Consider the following 22,861-nt stretch of genomic DNA (forward strand, 5'->3'; position numbering starts at 1 on the left):
CATATTAGCCTATCTAAAGGACATTAAACAGCCTCTCTAATGGACACCTGAAACACCAGAGGAAGCCCTGAGTCCCTAGTGAATTTCCATATCTTCCCCTAAGGCTAGTCCTCAGGAGGATTGGACATGCTGAATAAATTTTCTCACCTATACACTCTAGCATCTGCATGCCAGTCCAAGGAAGTTAAGACATCTTAACTACTCATAATTTTGAGCAAAATGAGAAATAAATCAAAACCATTCCTGATATAGGCTTTGCAAAACCAAAGATGTCTTACTACAAACATTCATTTGCTTTCAGTCTTATCAGCCCTAGGAAACCATCTAGACCAGAGCAACCTAAATAAACATCTTTAGGTTTGCCTTCTAGGCTGGACTAGAAGTCTGTGAAGCACTGGCTTAATATAAGGAGAGGTAAATTCTTCAACTTTTGATCAACAACCATCTATGTTCTTCTGAATTTGAACCATATTTTGAACCAGCTGCATTTCACCCCTTGCCTCCAGGAGCAGTCCAGACAATTAGATGTACAAATTCTCTAAACTTTTCCATTTGAGCCTTCTACAACCATCCAGGCTAAATTGAACTTTAATGTATTCATTTTAGAATCAATTCTATAAATTTTCTTAGAAAGATTAGGCTGTGTAGAATTGAAACTCTTTTTTGATGTGCTAAAAAATGCATTACAAATAGTTCACAGCAAAAGCTACCAAACATTTACTGACTAAGGAGCAGAAAATGATTGTATCTTCTTCCCTGATCATTCATCAATAAAAACAAACAAACAAACAAACAAACAAAAAACCTAGAATTCTTCTGTATTTTAAATCTCCACATTGATTAATAAAAAGTCCCTGTGAATGTTGTGATATCTGACACTAAAAAACATCCAGAAAAATTAATGTAAAACAAATTCAAACCCAACATAGTTTACCAACGTATATTTTAAGTCCTGCTTTGATACTAAATCACCAGCATATTATTTGCAGTGGAATATGCAATTTTTCAGTCAGCTCACACTTATTCCTCAGATACTGCATCACAAAGCATTGTAAAAACCTCCCAAATACTTCCAAACACGCACAAACACACACACCCACAGGCTCAGAGGGATGTTTTTACCGAATTAATTTCAAGGTTCCTTAGTATCTTTGTAACTTCTTTTTTGTGTGGCCAGAACACGCAAACACCACACTACAATCTCTTCTTTACAGTGTTATTTCCCAATTGGAAAGAGAAGGTAAGTGTATTGAAAGACATGGGGGACCACCGGGCAATGAAATGCCTATGGAAAGGTGTTATCTTAAGCAAATCACAGCTGACTGAATGAATTCTCCAAAGTGCAGGTATTGTTCTGGATTCCTCAGCTCTCCCACCAGGGCTGGTGCTGTTCACAGGGCATTGCATTGGTTTGTGCCAGAGAGGCTTTCCTGCTCACACAGGCAAACAATTTAGGACCTCTGCTGTCCCTGTAGGGGAAATAAGTATGCATGCACAGACTTGCCAAAACAAAAATTTATACACACACACACACTTCTTCCATTATATTTCTAAAAACAAAAAGGAAAAAGAATAAGCAAAGAAAGGACGGAGAAAATAGCTTTGTTTCCTAGGTGGAAGGGATTCTTTCTCTGACGATTTGCCATGGTACACTCGGTAATTTCTTTTAGCAGATTTTGCAATGCCATTTCTAAAAAGTACGGAGGCTTCTTTTACATGTGTCTTGTTTAAATTCATTTCAAGGCAGAGCATTTTAACAGTGAGGGAGATAAAAGATTTTCTGTCATTCAAAGCACTTGGCATGGGGCATTGTTGGCATGTTGGTGTTTCTCTGCCATATCTTCCACCCCTTCTCAGCAAGTCTGAATGTTATCTTACGTCAAAGGATGCCACTTCTGGTCTTGTGTGCACTTGCTGCAGAGGCAAGGGGAGGGCAAGTTGTACTGTACAACATCACTGACCTTATTTCAGATGTCTAAATTAGGCTGCAGATATCCTGGGGCTCTCTTTGGCCAGCAGGGAAAGACCCTGGAACAACATGGGGCTCTTAAGCCAGGTTGCTTTCTCAGTGTTGTCCCAAAAGAAACTTCTAAATCTCTCTCTCTTGACCACAGAAACTATATCCCGGGACTAACCACTGTCCCAAACTGCTAAGGAGGTGCATAAAGCTGGTGTGGTGATCAGGATGCCTATTTTGGATAAGTTACGTGTCTTATGACTGGTGATCGTGGAGCCTGCAAGCCTCCCCCATCCTCTTCTCCTTGCATTGGGGGTGAGAGATCAGGCCCTGGATACATTTTCACACCCACCCACACCCAGCAGGACTGACTTTGTAGGGGGCGAGAAGCAATTTGCTACTTCTGTGAATGCACCCAGGACGCAAAGGTTGGAGGTAAGGAAGAAACGGGAGCAACATGTATTTCCTTTGAAGAGTTGTATCAGAATGGCAAAAAGAATTTTATTTTTCTTTTTAATGCCTGCGTAGTAAAAATTAAAAACAGGGTATTCATCAATAAATTTATGGTATCTGAAACTCCTCCGAGCCATAGGAAACTGCAGAGCTCTGCCCTTTGGTCTTCTTTTCAATCTGCCTGGGTAAACTCCCCTTATGCAGCAGTATAATTTGCAGTGACCTTTTCTAAATCTGTTGCTACACTTCCTGCTTCACTGGAAACTACCTTTTTAGCCATGCATGACATGACTCCACGTACATCGGAGTATAAATTTCAGGCTCTGTCACCTAACCCTGCAGTCATCTGGTGTGGTCAGTGGCCGTAGCAGTGTGGGACCCTGCTGGTACTGCTGGGCTGAGTGCTGCAGGAGACGGTGCTAAGAGATGGTTTTTGAAGGCTGGTTGGCCTTTATTGCAAGAGAGATAAATGCATGAAATCAGTGGTGGTGGGGAAATAAAAGAAGAATTTAAAACTAATAACGTCAGTACTCTGCTTTCCTCTGGATAGCTGGGAGGGAGAAAAACATTTCTTATGTAATTTCCACTTTTAAAAAATCTTTATATGAATTTGATTTCCTCTTGGGATATTCAGGGTGTTCAGATAACCTAATACATTTCTAAAGCAGAGACATTTCAGCGTCCTTTTTTTTTTCATCTTTTATAATTATTATTCTGCCTCTTACTTGTACAGAGGAAGGATTATGCAATTTTATAAAAGGATTTTCAGGCTTACTCCACGTGTGAGTATTAAAGTGTATCCCTGTCCCAATATATCTAAAGCTGCATAGGCATTTAAACATCTACTGAGTTTTCAAATCTTGTTTCTGCTGCATATAGAATGGTAAATGTATGTATTCTTATATAAGTGCAGGCACTTTTACAGTCAATGCAAGTTTTCCTTTGGCTGTAACTGTTTCAGGACTTCAGCTCTCACACATGTGGATTGGGGAAGCATACATTACATAATAATGTGCATATTTCCTTAATATTTTACATATTATTGTATATATATGTATTTCATATATTTATTTTTGTTTGTGTTAATTATATTTAATATAACCCTGCAAAGTGGTGTGAAAATCTCCCTGAATTATTGAAGATCTGCTGTCCGAAGGCTCTGCAGGAAATTTACTCTTGTAGTTCAGTGAATTTGTACTGACTAGATGATCAGTTTATTTCCTTTGATTTCTTTGTTTCTCTTTCATGTGGTTATACTGGAAAGCCTGATGACCTGTGAGGTTCCTTTTTTTTTTTTATTTGGTTAAGGGAATAAGATGGACTATGAATGATTTTTCTACTTGTGAAAATTATTATGTTGATATGTTTTTTCGAGTAATGTGCTGGCCTAGCAAAGTAAAGAATGTGTTCAACTCTCCAGGATCAATGTATTATTTTTAGATGCAGCCTTATTCAGTAAAACAACGATTGCAAAGTTCTTTAAAATGTTAACCAAAAATAACTAAAAAATATGGTTTCCTGAAGTTACAGTATAATAACAGGAAAGCAATTCATTCATATCCTAAAATGTCTAAACTCCAGAATGTATGTTCTTATAATAAAAATGCTGAGAAACCAGTCTAGCTTTTTTTTTTTTAATTAAAAAATGAGGAATTTTGATTTAAAAAAAAATATAAATATACTCAGAAAAAAAAATGTAGACATATTTTTAATCCAAAATAATAGTCACAGAATCTTTAATCTGAATTTCAAGAGCTTTCAGCTGGAATCTGAAAGATTCAGTTTTGAAATACCATTCCAGTGCATCTTGGAAATTGGTGTCTCTGCAGGCTCTTGTTGCTTTGCTGGCATAACAGGCTGGTGTTCCTGGCTAGTTTACATGCCTGGTGATGCCTCATGGGGCTGCTGAGACCTTGCAATGTATTTTGGGAGGTAACTAGTCACAAACGGCATGAGTGAGTTTGTTCACGTGGCATGTTTGGCCAGTAACTGTAGAGCAGTAGGTATAACACATTTCAGCTTTATTTTACAGAGAGATACTAGAGTAACATTTCAGATTAAAATGTTTTCATTTCAGTCAAAGTTTGAAGCCAAAACTTTTGTGTTAATCCAAGATTCTGCAACCTTCCAGTTTTCAAAGATCTTGCATGTTTACTAAAACTTTTCACAGAATGCAGTTTTTTTTTTATTATTTAAAATAAAAATATATTTGAAATTAAAAAATAAAATAAAATAAAATAAAATAAAATAATAAAAAGATAAAATAATAATCATTTAAATTAAAATAAAAAGAGAAGCTCTTCACCTCACCAAATGTACCATCAGTATATTTGATGATGGCTGGGGACCAAATTGTATAGTCCCATTGCATATTATACGTTTTCCAAATATTTGGTTCCTGACTGTGTTCTCTCTGCTTGGTTCTTGTGCTTTACCCTTCATTTCATCCATACCAAGAATTTTTTTAACCTTTAGCTCTTTGAGAGCTTCTCTGAGCAGCAGCTGTCAAAAAGTCAGGCTGCCATGAGAGCATCCTTTTCCATGAGTGGATCCTGCTTTCTCCATTCCTTTGAAAACCACCACTGCTAATATCAACAAGAACAATAAACGCACCAAAAGTTATACTGCTGTCAGACCTATGGTGAGGAAAGTTCAGTGAGTGCTAGAAACAAGAAGTGCACTGTTCAGCACATAGTTCTCTGACAGATTTTAAGTCAGAAATCATATCATTTAATATACACATAGAAATGATAGGTTTCATATATTATGAGATATGATTGTAGCCCCTGCAGCATTTCAGCACCTTTTTTTTCCTCACGCTTTGTACAACTGGTGTCAGATGGCAAGGCTGAAATCCACTAACTCTTTGCTAATGCCCCACTTACAACCAGAGCCAGTGTATGACATCAGGCTTTCTGCCTCCCTCCTGTGTCTCTTGCACCCTCTCAGATGCAAACACATACATGTTTATTTGCCTCCTCTGCATATTTCTATACATTAACAATGATATACAGACTTTTCTATTTACAGTAAGAATTCAGAACTGTACCTCTGCTCATGTGAGATCATTTTCTCTATCTCTAAGAAACCTATTTATAAGGGGCTTAATTCAGAAATGAAAGACTAAAGCAGTTCAGTAGAAATTATCTTTTTAGTGCTAAAATCTGAATTATACATTAAAGTACCATTTATTCAATGAATTTTATTATTCTGTTTAAAAAGGCAGAGACTTTTATGTGTTTCGTATGCTTGCAAAGGTTTATTAGCTTGAGTAAAAGGTTATTATTATTCAATTGAATAATTGAATTTTAAATTATTGCTATTGCACTTCATATTATAACTGCTTTTCCAGATGCATTTGATTCTGTCAAATTTGCCTTTTAATCCCCTGTCGGGAGACCATTTTCTTGAATCATGCACTGCTGCTCACCCTTGGTAGTGGTGTCCTAATGAACACACACAGTCCAGGCTCACATCTTCCATGTAAATTACCGTGCATACCCCTTCTATTCAGAGCACATTAGAGGCTATCTGGTGTCATATAATCCTGGATACTGATATGTGGAAAGTCTTTTCAGGTGATTAATGTCATAGGAATTTAATTTTCCTGCAAAGCGCTACTGAGGGACTACAGTGTTTACGTGAATGCAAGACTTAGGGATATGAAATGAGCATTTAGAAAAGTTAATAATCTGTGCCTAATCCCCTCCAAGAATTATCTGTTGGTATTTCTATAAATAATTGCAGGTTTATTTCTTGTCGCTAATTGAATCACATATTAATTTATTCGATGTATTGTGCATTAAAAATCTTGGAACTTGCTATAAATCCTATTGCACAGGTGAAATAAGTGCATGCAAAGCTAGATAAAAAACATCTGAAACATATAATAAATGAAAAACTTGCAAAATAACTGTGCTTTGGTGTTTATTTGCTTTGTTTGTTTGTTTGTTTTTCTTATGTTTGAGCAAATGTGCCCTTCAAAAGGGTTTCTCTTTTGCTAGAAACATAAGATTTGTCCTTGACTGCACACTTGGAAACCGCAATTCCTGGGCACAACACTGAAATTCTCTATTAAGATAAAAAATGATACACAAAACAATCCAACATAACAAAATATCAGTGAGCAGCCCCAGAGAGGAAGAGTCTGTGAGCACAGATTCTTCGTGGCTGCGTTCAGCACTGCACTGATAACGTTAGCATGCCCAAAGGTGCTGCATTTACTTGTATGTGTCTATGAATTACATAATTGTCTGCTCTTATCAGACTACTTCTACCACTGCTGATGGAAGAGTTTTTCCCTCAGACAGCGGCTGTCCATTAGCCTCACTAGAAGCAGGATCAATCTTCCACAGTCGTCCATAATTCTGAGCCAATTACATTTCAGAAAGTAAACATTGATTCCTGAGATCTGACATACAGTAGGAAGTACTTTAAAAGTGGCTTTGAATATTCTTAATTAGTTCAAGAATTACAGGCTCATTCCTCTTTTATGCTGCCATTAGAAGCATTTATCTCAACTGATTTCAACAGAGTTGATTCAACAGAGTTGTGAGAAAAAAATCAAGTTGCATAAATTGTTAACAGCTCTTTCATACTGAGTCTTTATTACTAGATGAAACTTTGATGGTGGACATACACAGAAGATCAATATGAGAAATCACATACGAGCTGACTTCTATGCTACTGGCTGCTACCGAAAACCACAGAAATAGGTATTTGTTTTTGAAGCTCTTACTTAAGCTGATGACTGGTTTGCTGCTGCTTTTCTTGAAAGAAATATTTCACCTTTAGGAGACATACGGCTTCCTGAGTCAAATTACTCTGTGGCTCCAAATGCACTGAAGCACAAAAAGGAAAGGAGTGCAGTTATCTAGCAACAAGCAACTTCATCTGGCAGCCTTTGTTTGAGAGAATAAGGACCCACTTTCACTTCTCCCCTTGGTGTAGGTGATGCTTCCTGCTGGTCCTGATGCACTTACTGGCACCCCTGTAGGCTCCGTGCAAAAGGCTCTGCGTTTCAGGCAAGGGACTAGGTGCTCTGGGAAAGGTTGGGATCTTCTTCCAAAGAACTGGGCAATTGCCACACTGCTGGCCATCTTCACCTGTAATTTATAGGGCCAGCTCACAGCTGCAGGGTAAACAACAAATAATATTAAACTGGCAGGTAATATACTGTCCGTGGGCTAATATAGCTCAGGATATACTCACTGCTGAAAGTGAATTGAACATTTTCCTTGAGATTCACTTAGATAAGCAGTGTTTGTTTATGTAGTGGCATCTGCACATGAAGAAGTGAGCAGGAGTTAAAGTGCAACTGTAATCATATATAGTAAATCCAATATATATTAATATTCCTCCAACATGATAGCTGGCAAATATACCTTTCCGAACTTCTAGCAGTCTGCCTTAATTTGTTTCTGTCAAATGAAGAGCAAACATTTTATCACTTCTTTTTTTCTTTTTTTTTTTTTTTTTCTTTTGTCCCCCTCCAAAAACAAACACTCCAACACTGAAGGTTACAGGGGTAGATAGTTTTAGAAAATCTTACTCTTCACGCATTTAAACAGACCATCATACTTTACTTGCTTTCTTCCAACCATTACTAAAGCCATCCATAGTCTTGGAAATCCAAGTGTCAAGAAGTGGAAGTGACTGCTGAGGAAAGTGCTCTGGCGTGACTGAGTTGTGATGACAGGCTTAATCCCAAGCTCAGCAGAAACTCAGTGGTGCTCCTTTTTCTCCCTGAGGTAGTTGAAGAGGACATCCAGTCCCCCCTCCACGAGCTCAGGCAGGGGTCGGGACAGAGGGTTGTGAGAGATGTGGAGGCCTTTGTCCATTGGGTTCCACGCAATGCGGGGCAGCCTGTGCAGCAGGTAGAGTTCATACGGAAGAGTCTGTATGGAGTTGTAATCTACGTTTAGTAGCTCCAGCGCCATGATGAAGCAGAGAGACCGCGGCAGAGTGCGTATGTTATTATTCTCTACTATAAGGATTTGCAAATTGACTAGATACTGAATGCTCTCTGCAATGCTTTCAAGCCTGTTGGACCCCAGGTGCAAGAAGTCTAAGCTCCTCAGTGCAAAAATGCAGAGGGGAATCTGCACAAAGCGATTGTTACTGATGTTCAGTTTCTTTAAACTTGTCAGGTCAGTGAAGCTTGAAGGCAGTTGTGAGATGCAGTTGTGAGAGAGGCTCAAAACTTCCAGCTTTCTGCACAAGCTGAGCTCTGCTGGCACTTCTGTCAGGCAGTTCATATTAACAAACAAGACCTTCAGGTTCCTCAGCAGTCCGATCTCCTTCGGCAGACATTTGAGGCAGTTGCCACTCAAGTTCAGCACTACGAGCCGGTCCAGTTTTCCCAGTGAAGGAGGAATTGCCACCAGCTGGTTGCGTGAGAGGTTCAGTTTCTGCACCTCGGGCAGTCCCCACAAGAAGTCAGGGGCACTGGTCATCCCTTTCATTATAAGGCTCAAGCTGACATAACGCAATCCCCGTTTCAGCAATGACTTGGGGTCTTTCCCTGAGAGAAGAGCATCTTCCCATGCAGGCAACTTCGGACCTTTCCTCAGAAAAAAAATGCTTCTTCGCCCCTCGTTTTTTGAGTGCTCGGTTCCCATAACACCTTGGATTGCTCCTGATAAATCAAGTGAGGTTTTCTTCCCGTGCAAGTACGACACCAACATGCAAACGCCACCAGAGGTTGACAGCTTGCAGGAAAGTCAAAGCAAGGAGATAAGGAGGAGCCTGTGAAGTGCATCTCAGTCCACCAGGGTAGTTTCCATAGCTGCTGAGGGAAAGTTTCACTTTTGGGGGCTTATGTTGTTCTTGGTGCACAGTCTGTAATGAAATACTTGCTCTAGACTTGTGAGCAAACCTGTTCAATTCAAACTGAATGCCACGAGGCAGCTGTCACTGTCATTTGGCCTGGGCTTTATTGGACAGATATGTATCTTCACTCCAAAAAGGTCACAAGGATGCTGTATATAACTTCCCCATGTCAGCTTTCTTGGCTATCTGGTACATACCATGGCTGCAGGACAATTAACAAGAGTGACTTCAAAAAAATAAACAAGTAAGCTATAGGAGAAAACAAGCCATCAACTCAATTCAGATTAAAGGCCATTTTCAAATTCATTTTAATTTTGATGTTCCTCATTTCACTGAAATAGTTACCAATCCACCAGAAAACTTTGTATGCTGCAAAAATGCTGGTAAAGAATCTTCCTGCAAGTCATTTTTTTCTCTTTAGTTAAAAAAAAGGAAAAAGTTAATCCTTGTAAAAATGTTTTAGCTTTTATATCACCCTTGAAGTGAGGAAAGGCCTCTTTCTTTGCAGAAAGGGCACCACCTTCACGGCAGCAGTGACATTTTCCAGTGGTATCTGCGCCCACTTGGATGATCACTCACTACCCACGTTGCCAAGTGTGAGTAGTCACATTGCACAGTTCTGCCCAAACTACTCTGTCCTAAATGTCCTGTGCTACTTCACATCTATCAGTGAGGTTTTGGGTGTCTGGTTCTTTTGTGCTGCAGAAAATATAGCCACTCGATGTCCCCTTCTTCCACAATGAACTTTCCTGTCTTTCTGGGATATCCTGGGGTACAGGGGAACTAGAAGTCAAAAAGCTCAAACTATACATGACATCTAACTCCAGGCTGATGGGAGAGGAAGGAAGCAGCAAGGTATAATAATACCCGGCAACAGCTGAAGCCAGTGATGCTGATGAGATGAAATTCTATTGCTACAGTCATATGCAGTGAGTTTAAACTCAAAAGAATATCCAAAGACTTCAGGCATTATTTGAACCAGGTGAAAATTGCAGTAAATAGGACATGACTTCCAATATTTTTCTTCTCTGGTGGACCCAACATGGCTGCACTAAGGGCAGATCATGCCTAACAAATCTGGTGGCCTTCTATGGCCACCATTACAGCTTTAGTGGATAGGGGAAGAGAAACTGACATCATCTACCTGGACTTGTGCATTTGACACTGTTCCCCATGATAGCCTTGTATTTAAATTGGAGAGACATGGATTTGATGGAAGAACCACTCAGTGGTTAAGAAATTGGCTGGATGGTCTCAGTCAAAGAGTTGCAATCAATGGCTCAATGTCCAAGTGGAGATGAGTGGTGTTCCTCAGGGGTTGTTACTGGGACCAACACTGTTTAACATCTTTGTCAGTGACACGGACAGTGGGATTGAATGCACCCTCAACAGTTTTGCTGATGACACCAAGCTTTGTGGTGCGGTCAACACACTGGAGAGCAGGGATGCCATCCAGAGGGACCTGGACAGCCTTGAGAGATGGGACTGTGAGAACATCATGAGGTTCAACAAGGCCAAGTGCAAGATCCTGCACCTGGGCTAGGGCAATCCCAAGCACAAATACAGGTTGGGTGGAGAATGGATTGAGAGCAGCCCTGAAGGACCTGGAGGTGTTGGCAGATGAGAAGCTCAACATGAGCCAGCAATGTGCGCTTGCAGCCCAGAAAGCCAACTGTATCCTAGGCTGCATCAAAAGAAGCATGGCCAGCAGAGTGAGGGAGGTGATTCTCCCCTTCTGCTCTGCTCTTGTGAGGCCTCACCTGGAGCACTGTGTTCAGCTCTGGGGCCCCAAGCACAAGAAAGACATGGACCTATTGGAGCAAGTCAAGAGGAGGGCCATGAGGATGATCAAGGGACTGCAGCACCTCTCCTCCAAAGACAGGCTGGAGGAGTTGGGATTGTTCAGCCTGGGGAAGAGAAGGCTCAGGGGAGACCTTATAGAAAATTTCCAATACCTAGGGTGGTCTACAGGAAAACAGGGAGGGACTCATTGTCAGGGAATGTAGTGATAGGACAAGGGATAATGGCTTTAAAGTAAAAGAGGGTAGATTTAAATTGATATAAGGAAGAAATTTTTTACTGTGAGAGTGGTGAGGCACTGGAACAGGTTGCCCAGAGAAGCTGTGGATGCCCCATCCCTGGAAGTGTTTAAGGTCAGGTTGGATGGGACTTTGAGCAACCTGGTGTAGTGGAAGGTGTCCCTGCCCATGGCAGGTGGGCTGGAACTACATGATCTTTAAGGTCCCTTCCAACCATTCTGTGATTCTATGATTCTATGCCCCATGATGATGAAGACACTTTGCTGCTTCCTGGAAGATCTGGTGATGGATGCATTCCCCACCACTTCATCTCAGAGATCCTCACCTTAAAATCGTGCAACAGTTCCCACACTGAAGGACTTTGCAAAAAGCTGCCACTGGGAGTTATGGCCTTCTGGCAACTTCTTTGGAGTCTGACCCCACAGGCCCTTCTTACTGCCAAGCACTTCTCAGTCCCTGTTCAGTTTTGGGTCCTCCATAGCATTGCACCTGCCTGGGAGGAGAGGGGAGATGTGTCATGTGTCTGGAGAGCAGGGCCCTGCAGCAGGAGAGCAGCCAGGACCACGGTGAGAAGCACGAGATGGTGGTGAGATGAGCCAGCCTCACAATTAAAGCATGCACATTTAGAACAGACTAAAAACTGCCGGTCCTTTCAGAGGTGGGAGGTGAAGTATTACATTCCCTGGATGAGCCTGCTAAGGACAGAGGCCAGTTGTTGCTATTTGGTCAGGGCAGGCTGGCAGCCTGACTGACAGCCACAGATCCCTCCCTCACGAGTTCCTTCTGCCAACGTTTGTCAGTTTACAAACAAACATTGTATTGCATCCCATCACAGCCACAACTCTGACTCAGTGCTCAAGTTAATCATTGTCCAATTCACATCACTGCCTGATGTGGCGGAGGTGGCCCTGCCATCAGGGACAGAGAAGAAGCCCAGCCGCAGGCCACACTCGGGCCTTGCACAACGTGGTGGGCAGCTAAGGCTAAAACATGGCCCTGCAACGCAAGCGAGGGGACATGCAAAGACAAGAGCCCCTCACAACCACTGGCTCTGGGCTGTCTGCCTGAATGCTGTTAGGAATGTGCTAATTTTCAGATCTGGACCAGCGATTCCTTTTTGTTGTGGCAAAGGCAAAAGGAAGAAAAGAAGGCCCCTAAAAAGGGGGCTTGCGCAAAGTTACACATTTCCCTTCTTGTGGTCTTAGGGCTGGAAGGAACAACCTGCTGCTGTCTTGCGCAGCCGCCCAGTAGCCACAGTCCCCCTCATGTCTGGCCAGATATTTTTGGATGAGAGCATCGTCCTTGTCTCGCTCTCCACTGCGCACTAGCATTCACTGCCTGGGGGCTTGGCAGGGGCTGGCCCAGCCTCTCACCGCAGAAATCCAGATTCCTGACAGCCTGACTCAGCCAAAGCACTCACTACCCTTTCCTGGTTTTGCACCACGGTCTAATGGAAACTCAGCCTCTGCTACAGCTTGGTACAGGCTGGGGCTGGCTATTACTGGAAGGCTTCACCAGATACTCTGTAAAACAGAAATGCTTGCTGTGCTTCAGTCTAGCAGCAGTTCCTGCTCTTCCATTGCCCTATCTCTGCTGCCTGTGAGGCAGCAGCAGCAGAGGGGATTTGAAAAAATACCTCCACATCTGCGGCTTCCGTTGTCCAGCACTCTTCCTGCCTCTGTGGGTATTGTAACCAGTGTGTGTGTGTTTGGGGAAAATAGCCTCTTCCTTTCCTTTGTTCTCCAACAGAAAAACAGGCTCACTAGAGCACACTTTCAGTTGTGGAGATGGGGAAACTCTGAGGTAACCAAGTTAAAATTCCTTTCTTGCAATCAGGAGAATAAAACCACAGTGGCCTCATCTGGACATCATAGGAACTAAGTCTGTGAACAAAATAGTCCTGGACTGTTTCTGTTCAAATACTTTTCAGTTCCCCTTTCTCTGAGTTGCTATGGATTTTTAGCCAGCACTTGAAAAAAAAAAATGTTATTATATTCTTCTGAAAAGACTTTGGGGGGAACATCAAGATCCTGTTCTTGTCAAAAGAATGAAGAACTAAGTCAAATTTAATTCCTCTTGTCTTTTGGCAGCCATACTCTTGTGAACATAGCTACCAGAAAAGGCACCCTGGACAAGAAAGAAACCCACCTAAGGCAAAATTCAGCTTGTAAGTGTTGGCTACATTCCCCAAATTCTCTGAATGTCTTTTCACCTGAACAAGACCTGGTGGTCATCTAGCACCCCTCCTCACTGGCAGTCCTGGCAGCATCACTGCTGCCTGCTGTTCTGTGCTCTGAGGGCAGATTGAGTTGTTTGGTCCTCTCAGATATCTTGGCCAGCAAAGCATATCAACAGGCTGTGTCAATGAAGGAATGAATTTCATACGCGAATGAATTTCATACGTGCAAGTTTGGAGGTATTGGGGGGGGGGGGGGGAACAAATTGGTGGGATTTGGGATTTGCATGGTGCAGTGTAATTGATAATTGTTTCACGGATTTAACAAAAACTTTAGTGTGGAGGGGAGAAAAAAATGTCCCAAATCTTGCTGAACAACTGCACAGCCTAACTAATATAATAAAAGAAGCTGCATGACTAGCAATGATAAAAAAATGGTAAATTGACAAAAATGACAAGCTATATTTTTGAAGTTCTTTGACAATGCAAATGATTAGACTTTTTTTTAAAGGAAGCAGGATTGTCAGCCCTGAAAAAACTGCAAGACAAGTTCACAAAGACATGGAATTTTAAAGTCTATTATCTACTGGCTCTTTTATTTGCCTTCAGATTTGGAATCTCTAGAATATGTTTGGGAAACATTTTCAAGCTTTTCTCTGCAGCCAGTGGTGGGTTGGACACATACATTGTTTTTAAATGAAATAAAAGTTGACATCATCACATAATTTCTTTCCTTGGGACTTGAGCTTTTAACAAAACATCCAGTAGCATCAGACTTAATGAAATAATATGCATCTTGACACAATGAATTTAAATTTTTGATAATCCGTGCTTTCTTGCCAAACCAAATTCTGTCATTGTCTTTTGCATTGGTGAACATGCAATTGATATCTATAATTTCATCAGCATATACCTGTAGTTTTGTAATTGATTTTGAAGCAAATTTCATGTTCTTTGTGGATTCAAAATCTTATATAGTTCCTCTGGCTCAGTTTACTGAAATGTATTAATTTACTAAAAATGTATTAACATACTAAGGAATAGGTTAAATCTTTAAGCACAGCCTTCTCTAAAATTATGGGAAGTTCAACCCACACTCTTTCTGAAGAAATTTTCATTTACATTCATTATCTAGGTGTTATAATAAACACTCAGCTAAATGAGACCGCAGAAACTACATAACCCAAGAAGGATGCTTTGTCTAAAAAGAGTTCATTTGTTTCCAGTTCAGCAGAAAGCAACAGTCATGTGGGAGAAATATTCATTACCAATACAACTGCAGCTACTGAACCATCTTCTCTGTGCTGTTCCGTTCCTCTAAAGTAAGATTTGTATAAATTTCAGTGTCATGCAAACTGTCAAAGATAACCTCTGGTCTTAGAAGCAAGAAAGCAAATTCTGTAAGTTTTAACTACTTTGTAGTGGTTTGTTGATCTTGTAGCTATTCTGAAATAGGAAGCCAAATTTCAAAGGTAATTTGAGATTTATGAGATGTTACACAAGGCAAGAACAATTCTTAAAGCAGTTTCAGATTTTCTGTTAATTTGTTTTTAATTATGGTGTTGTAAGCAGCCTTTAACACTTGTGTGTCCATGGAGCTTTCCGGGAATGCTTTACTGAGATCCCACGCAGAGATGCTGGATCATCTGACCCATGAAGAACTGGATCTAGAGGTGAATGACTCTTCGCAGGGGCTCATTTAACAAGAGCTTTGGCAGACAGACAAAGTCTTTCTGCAGACCTTCTGACAGAAGACAAACTCAAACTATCCATGGTATGGAATAAAAAGAGAGAAGATTTGTTTGTTTGTGTGTGTAGACTAGAAATGACAGGCACAATTCCTCCTACTAGTCAGTTGCCAACAGCAACTCTCACATTCCATGGAATTAGAAGAAGTTTTCTTTCTTTTCTGCAAACTTATTAAAATTACTTCTGCAGTAATATTTTGAAATTCCAGAAAATGCATAAATGACTGGTTGGCCAGCTCCCACATCTGCCACAGTTTCCCTGTGTGTACACAAGCCAAATAGCTAGTCTGTCTGGCTATGTCTGTACAAGCCAATTACACAGAGGCAGCCTCCTGCCCTGAGTAACCTGTATGCAGCCTCTGTGTCTCAACCTTCTCCTCCTTTTATGGCCAATGTGATAAATTTGACACTACTTAACAGCATATTTGAAGTCACATTAATGACTCACTGTTCTGTTATTAATCGCTACATTTATGAACATTCACATCTACATTCATAAACAGCCATGTAATAACCTATATGTGCTGGTTAGCAACAAGTGGTACTTCTTGTTGTCAGTGGCTTTCGTAACTGATGAGTTTTCTTGAACATCCGTGGGTGCAGAGAGAGTCCATCACACTGAAAGGAAAGTTGGAACTGATTCTCCCGACTGCAAGAAGTAACTTCTAATGTAACTATTGCCACATAACCTCTGCCGCAGGTTTTTCATACAGCTTTTGGTGGGCATTGTTTTATATTTTGAATGCATCACAAGAAATAAAACAGCAGCTCTTTGAAAGTAGGAGGGCCTGAATTCTCCTTGCCTAAATCTAATCTGATCTAAGAAGATGTCTATCTGGATTCTGATCATGTAAATGTCCATCACATATCTACTAGTTCAGCCTTCATGCAAAGTGCTTTGATATATTCATGTTTTTGTTGCTGCCTTTCTTTTGGACTATGATTCCTCCTGGGCTTCTTTCAGTGCCTGGAGCAGATTCAGTTTGGCTGCCTTTGATGTACAACTTCCAGCTCTATGAGGCATGTGGCAACCAGGGGATACAAATCACTCTGGGGAGAGGTACTCTCGCCACCTCTCCTAAAGCTGTTACTCAAGTTTGCAGGGTTTTCTTGAACATCCGTGGGTGCAGAGAGAGTCCAAAAATAAGCATGACTCTGTGGTCTGCTGGCAGAACTCCCAGTCCCTCCAACAGAGACTGTTTAAGTATTTTACATTTGACAGGTCACTGTAGTTACCTACTTTTTGGCATTTGAAAATCTGTGCTCTGCTCTTGAAATAAAAGGCAGAGACAAACTTGTGGGTCCCAGAGAAAGATTTCCATGGGGTTCTAAGTATAATGCCTATAATTAGAGAGAGATGGGATTTAAGCTAGACCATTAATTTAGCATTATCTAGTAAGAGTCTTACAGACTCTCCCTGCTCAATCTGCCAATATGCTGATTTTGATAGACTGTTTTTAAAATAAGTAATTATCTCCAGGCATTGTTAATGTCAATGTGTATGTGTCCTGGCTCCACAGGGTTCTGCATGCCACAGTAAAGGCCAGGAGTCTGAATGTTATGCATTGCAAAGATCATTGCTGCAGTGCCAATATCCCCCCCACCTTTTTTTTTTTTTTTTTTTTTTTTTTTTTTAATTCTAGTCACTTAAGTGTGTTTGAAAATGCTGTATCATAAAGCCTTAAGGGGCAAAGCCAGATGTAAGTTGTAAAGTTATTTTAGAAGTAAAATCAGACACCAAAGAATCCAGTTTTTCATGACTGATTTTGTGTCTAAAATGAATGCATTCTTCTCCAGTTGAAAGCACAAGCCCTTTTTATCTTAGTCCTCATGAAATCTGGCAAATCAGTACTGTAAATCAATGTGACCCAGTGTGAAGGGGTTTTGGTAGTTCCATCTGAGTCCATTACAATAATGAATGCAAAAAAGAACTTAGGAAATAATTTAATCAAAGCCGCTGTGGAGCCTTAATCCCAGATCCATGACTCTTACACAAATTTTACTGATATAAGAAGAAACTCTGCATTTACCTTCATATGCCTGATAGATGATAAAACAGAATCTAATTAAAACTCCCTAAAACACATACCAGTGTCTCAGTTTGGGATTTATCAGAGACATTATCAAATGAAAGGGCAGGCATCCCTCTAGACATTTGAAGACTCAATACTGACAATTAATAGCTTGACTTTTAAATTTCTGAGCTCTAACTTAAGGAAACATATTGAATGCTTAGCTTCAAAGGGCTTGAATGAACAAATAAAACTTCTAAAGCAATCAGTAAAGCAATGCATCTTGGTATTATGAGTATGACAGTGATATTTGAAATCCTATGAAATAATATGGGTCACTGTATGGTCAGACAAAGACTGGTGAGATCTGAGTCAAGCTGCACTTAAGGGGAGCTAAGGGCACCGTAGAGAGCACAGCCTGGAGACAGAAGATATAGCCCTGTAGGTGAAAAAAAGTACATGAAAAGCAACTTGCATAAAAAATGACCTTAAAAGTAATAAAACGGAGCAAATCAAAGGGCAAATAAGATCTTCAAGCTCAAGTACAGGCAAAAGAAAAAAGAAGAAAAAAGAAGGAAGAAGAAAGGCCCACCCATAATGGTCATCTCTCTTACTTTATAGCCTCTAATGAGCAACTTCTCAGTAAAGAGAATCAAACATGAGTCTGTTCTGTATCTGAACATCACAAAAGATTAATTGTGGTGTACAACCACAGGGTTTCAGCATTTATCGGACTGTGGGAAGGCGGAACATTGTAGATAATGATTCCACCAGAGGTGGAAGGACAGCATGTTTGACAGCCGTGGAGGTGAGGGCACAGTGAGCACTGATGCTCTGATACTGTGCGTCCAGGTCAGCTAACAACAAGGTGAGATTTTTTTGAGATGGTGGAAAATAATGTGTGGCTTGAAAGGAATGCAAGTGACAACACTGAAATTTAAGAATGAAATTAAAACAGAAGGTTGGGCTGGAGGGAGCTGGGGAAAGGATTAGGGTGTTTTATTTTTAATCTTATTTTTCTGGACCAAAGATGATCACAAGCAATATTTGCACAGCATTTGAAACAAAAGTGCAAGACTGTGCATTTTTTCATGAAAATTTCGTATATGCAGCGCTCGCTGAACTGATGAAAGACATTCTGTGGTATGGTTGCCTGCGATATGTGGAGACTGGACCTGGCGACCAGTCTCTTCCCACGCAATGGTCTTAAATCTGACCCCCTGTCTTCAACTCCCCTACATGTGCAAAATTCAGGAGCTTTGGTTCACAGGCCACTGCATTCACATTATCTTTGGTGCTGATCTACACGTTTTCTGCCTCACTGCATATCACTTTTAGTTTATTGAATTTGAACAAATGTAGGCAATCAGAGGAAAATACAATTATAACATAGTTGTACTCCATTGTTTTCCAAGTGATAAGAAATCTTATTTGCAGCCAGGGCTGGGTGCAGACACAGCCTAGGCTGGTGGGCTCAGAGCGACATGCTGGCAGATGCTGGCAGAGGGTTACAGTCTGATTCCCTCTCTCATCCACTCTGGAAGTTCTGCATTTTTCACAAGAGGATTCAGGTTTTCCAAGGTTAATGAACTTTGCAAAGCCATTTCACGAGCCCAGACTGAACGTACAATGCATTACAAATGTCTTAATTAAGTCAGCTTGGCAATCCAAAAATGAATATACACACACAATCTTTGTGACGTATAGTTAACTAGCAGCTTGGAAACCAGCGGTGCTTGATGGGTTCAGACAGGTCACATTTCAGGACAACAAATTTTAGCAGCTTTGCTTTAAAAGGCACTGGTGGAATGGGCCAGCAAGAAAAATATTTCTTAGTCTTCTCTTTTTCCTGCCCCTTCAGTGACAGTGTCATAACGCTGGAGTAATATTTGGTAATGTAAGGTGACAAAAGAAGGCAGAGTGAACATTTGTCTGCAGCCACCTGCTCTTGAACTTCTCTAACTGCACTTTTTCACTGTCTTGCTGGGGAACAAACTATGTGTAATACCAACAGAGAAGAGCTAACTGTTCTTCCTTGGATAGAAACTCTGATATGCAAACACCAAACATTGCCTGCTATCTGGCACAAATATTCATTTAAAAATACAACACCTTCCCCCAAACCCTCACTTTACATCATATATGAAGCATAAGCAGACCGTAGGAAGAGTGAAGCAGAATGTCTACCAAATTTATGATTAATAAGCATGTCAAGTTTTATAAGAGCATCCTTATGTGGACACAGCTAATGGCCTTAACATTGCTTCCAGAATCAAAATTGAATGATTGAGCAGACTTAGCCTCAGGAAGGCCCACGGTGATAAGAGAACCATCAGAGTAAATAGGTGTACACATTTTTCAACCTGTCAAGTGAAAAAAAATCACCGATGATGATAAGTCAAGGATATGCCCTCTCATATGGGAGTTGTACGAACATTTGTGCTGAACAAGGCCGCTTCCTAAATAAGAGGGAAAAGGTGAATGTGAGCAATGGAAAGCTGCATCATTATTCCATAAATTACACCATCTGAAGAGCAACAATAACCCTGAATCAGCACTTATACATGGAAAAGTTTTGTGTGCATCTCAAAGCTGTTGTACATGGTGAACACTGTAAGAAGCGTGAGAAGAGAGAAACACAAGAGTTGAAGCTGCAAAAAAAGGGGGAAAAGTTGGATAGAGGATCACATAGACTTACATAGAGTTTCTAGGAGGATTTCACTAGCCAGTGCCGTAGGGACTGAGCCAGCCTATAGATGCTGGTTAAGAATCTATCAGATGGAGGACAGCCTAAGGACCTGCCAATCTGAAGGTTTGCTGGCCTTTCTCCAGGGCATCTGTTGCAATCTTGCTGCTGAAGAAGGGACTTGAAAGGGCTATGCACCAGCCAGGTCTCATAGAGAAAGACAGGTGCAAAATGTGTTTTTTCTGTTTTTAATAAGCAAAATGGTGTATAAGTATGGACATGTGTAAGTTGGAAAGCACTGGACTGGCACTGTTGTCTTTTAATATTGATAATCACCGATGTTTTCCTGCATCAGTCATCCGGGAAGGACAATAATCTGCTTGTTAGACGTGTTATTTCTGTCAGCCCAAACTCTCCCCAATAAATCTCATAAATGAATTTTAGCTATTACTATAATGCTTACATGCTTTATTAGTTTTCAAATAAATGCTTTGAATAATAATAATAATAAAAATGCTGGAAAGGTAGAAGTCATAAATTAAGAGGAAGTCTCCATTAGGAATGGCATACGACCATAACATGTCCTTGCAGAAGTGGTTATCTGGATAACTTATTGAACTATTCAGACAGTCACTGAAAAGCATTGGAAGATGGACTGTCATTTGAATCGTCTACATGCAGCATACAACATCTGCTGCAAAAATGGAAACTAATTTTGTAGGGGATTTTGTTGCTATGTAATAAGCAGAGCTCTGCACCACTGATTTGTGAGAGTGTCAGCCAAGATAGTCTAACAGCCTCTTTCTCTTTCACACCCAGGCAAACATTTTTTTTCCTACTTTGCTCTTATTAGGGAAGCCTCACAGATTCCCTTTGTTTTTAACACAGGACAGAGCCAGCAGCATCAGACAGTGGCTACAAAGAGCATGTAGTCTCTTCCGAACTAGCTTCTGAAAGGTGGTTGTGCTGCCCAATGCAAACAAGTCTATGCTTCTTCCACAACTATAGGCACACCTTGTAGGAAGTTTTAATCTTTACTATTACAGCTTAAAAAAAAAAAAAAAAAAAAAAGTGGAAATAGCATTAGTCAAGACACCACAGAAATGAACCCCAGCCCACTCTTCTTGTGCCCTATGGCAAGTGATTCTCCAATGTGTGTGGCCACAATTTCCATCACACAGCTCAACAGAGATGTAAGTGTTGGCAGCACCGTGTTTGCGAAGGCAGAGCTCAAGTTCACACTCTGAGATGGCTTGAAAGCAAGAATGTCCGCTGATGAAGCCTGGCTTCCTCAGGCATTGAGGCAATCTGGGGGCTTCCAACACAAATGCTCACAGGTGAGCTTTGTTTCAGACATAAGGAATACAAGTGATAGAGGAAATAAATATATTTTAAAAAATAATCATGATTCTAATGTTATATTCTGTAACATCTGGTTATATCTCTTTGTAGCTGGCCACTACAGAAGTCAGCTACACTGTACATTTGCAACAGAATTATTAAAATAATCATTCTGTTCTAGATTTTTTTTTTGTATAATCCATGGCATTTAGATAATCCAAGAGCACCTGGGACTGCGTGAAGGTATTTTGTATTCTGTGGCATTAACCAACCAAAAATATTTTCTAAACAGGCCAAACTCAGAATTGATGTCATCCAGCATTGTTTATTTTGGAAGTTGCACCTGTTAATTCTCAGTTGGAATGTGGCCCCTTGGCTTTGCATCTTAAACATCCCTATGTATCTCAGATATGGGTGAGCTTTTGGACAGACCCTTACCATCACATCATTACATCCCTTCCGATGATAGAAAACTATGCCTGAACAGCTAATTCCATTTTATTTAAGCACTCTGCCGACTTTTCAGTGGGAAGTAACTGTACAGCATCTATTTCATTTGTTCTGTTGTTGTGGCAGTAAAGACAGAAATATGTGCACACTTTTCACTGAAGTCATTGCACACGCTGATGATGTTATTGAACACATATGATCTAATTTATTAATGAAAAACCCATTATTTCCCAACAAAAGCTGGGAAGAGGAGTCACAGTATAAATATTTAAGCTATTAATTCAAAGACTTTTAAGGAACATGCAGATGATACTGGAGTATAGGAGCCAGGCTTTGTGTAAGGCTTGCTACTGTGGATGTTTGTGAGATTTCTCTACTCTAAACCACTGAGCATCCTTACAGACAATAAGGGAGCTATTGAAATACATCATCAATTATATAAGACTAGGCACTTAAATATACAGAAACATATGTACCGTTCAGTACTTTTGATTTTATTAATTGTCTTAAATGATGATATGCTTAAAATATGCCAATGATGTGCATTTTCTGCAAATACTGAAATTCTGCTTGCATCCAGATTAGAAAAAATGAGACTTCAATCCAGTCGCAATACTGCAACATGTTGTCAGAATATGTTTCATTCAGAAACATGTTGACACTGGGATCTTCAATACCGCTTAGCAGCTTTGGGCATTGCCCGCCTGGTTCTGACCATACCCCCTGCTCTTTCAGCCAGACTGAAGCTGCCCCAGCAGCAGAGCTGCACACATTTTCATTTTTATTTTTATTTTTAATTTTTTGAAAAGCTAAAAATCCATGGCTTACAGTGAATTCACTGTTTGCAAAGCAGGTGATGCCATTTGGAAATATACTCAGAAATAAAATGCTCAGCTCTCTGCCAATGAAAGGTGTTGAGCAGGTGGGTGCACTCTGGCCAGAGGGCATTCAGCTCCACAAGTGATGTCTGGATTGCATTTGAATCATTCCCCTGTTACATCTGCCTCTCCCTTCTTTGCCTCTGGAGGTGAGGAAGGCACAGGCAGGGCAGAGAGAGAGCAGGCAGTGTGGATGGCACTGCTTGTGGCGTGGGCATGGTTGGAAACCTAGCATCTGGAAGCATGGCTGTTGGGGAACTTGGTGTGACCTGGAGCTTTTATTTTGGAGG

At 40.6% G+C, this 22,861-nt stretch overlaps 1 protein-coding gene and 1 long non-coding RNA gene across 2 annotated transcripts; one reads left to right on the forward strand and one right to left on the reverse strand.

The window, feature by feature from the left end:
- Positions 1–8,133: 8,133 nt before the first annotated feature.
- On the reverse strand, positions 8,134–9,030 carry LRRC30 (leucine rich repeat containing 30). The gene has a single exon (XM_040547132.1). It carries the CDS (start codon positions 9,028–9,030, stop codon positions 8,134–8,136), a length of 897 nt encoding a protein of 298 aa, XP_040403066.1.
- Positions 9,031–12,817: 3,787 nt separating this feature from the next.
- Positions 12,818–15,256, forward strand: LOC121066496. The gene is made up of 3 exons (XR_005817801.1): positions 12,818–12,960; positions 13,371–13,447; positions 14,592–15,256. It is a non-coding gene; the product is annotated as an uncharacterized LOC121066496 (long non-coding RNA).
- The last annotated feature ends 7,605 nt before the right edge of the window (positions 15,257–22,861 follow it).

Source organism: Cygnus olor, chromosome 2, assembly GCF_009769625.2.
Source record: "Cygnus olor isolate bCygOlo1 chromosome 2, bCygOlo1.pri.v2, whole genome shotgun sequence".
NCBI classification, from domain to species: domain Eukaryota; kingdom Metazoa; phylum Chordata; class Aves; order Anseriformes; family Anatidae; genus Cygnus; species Cygnus olor.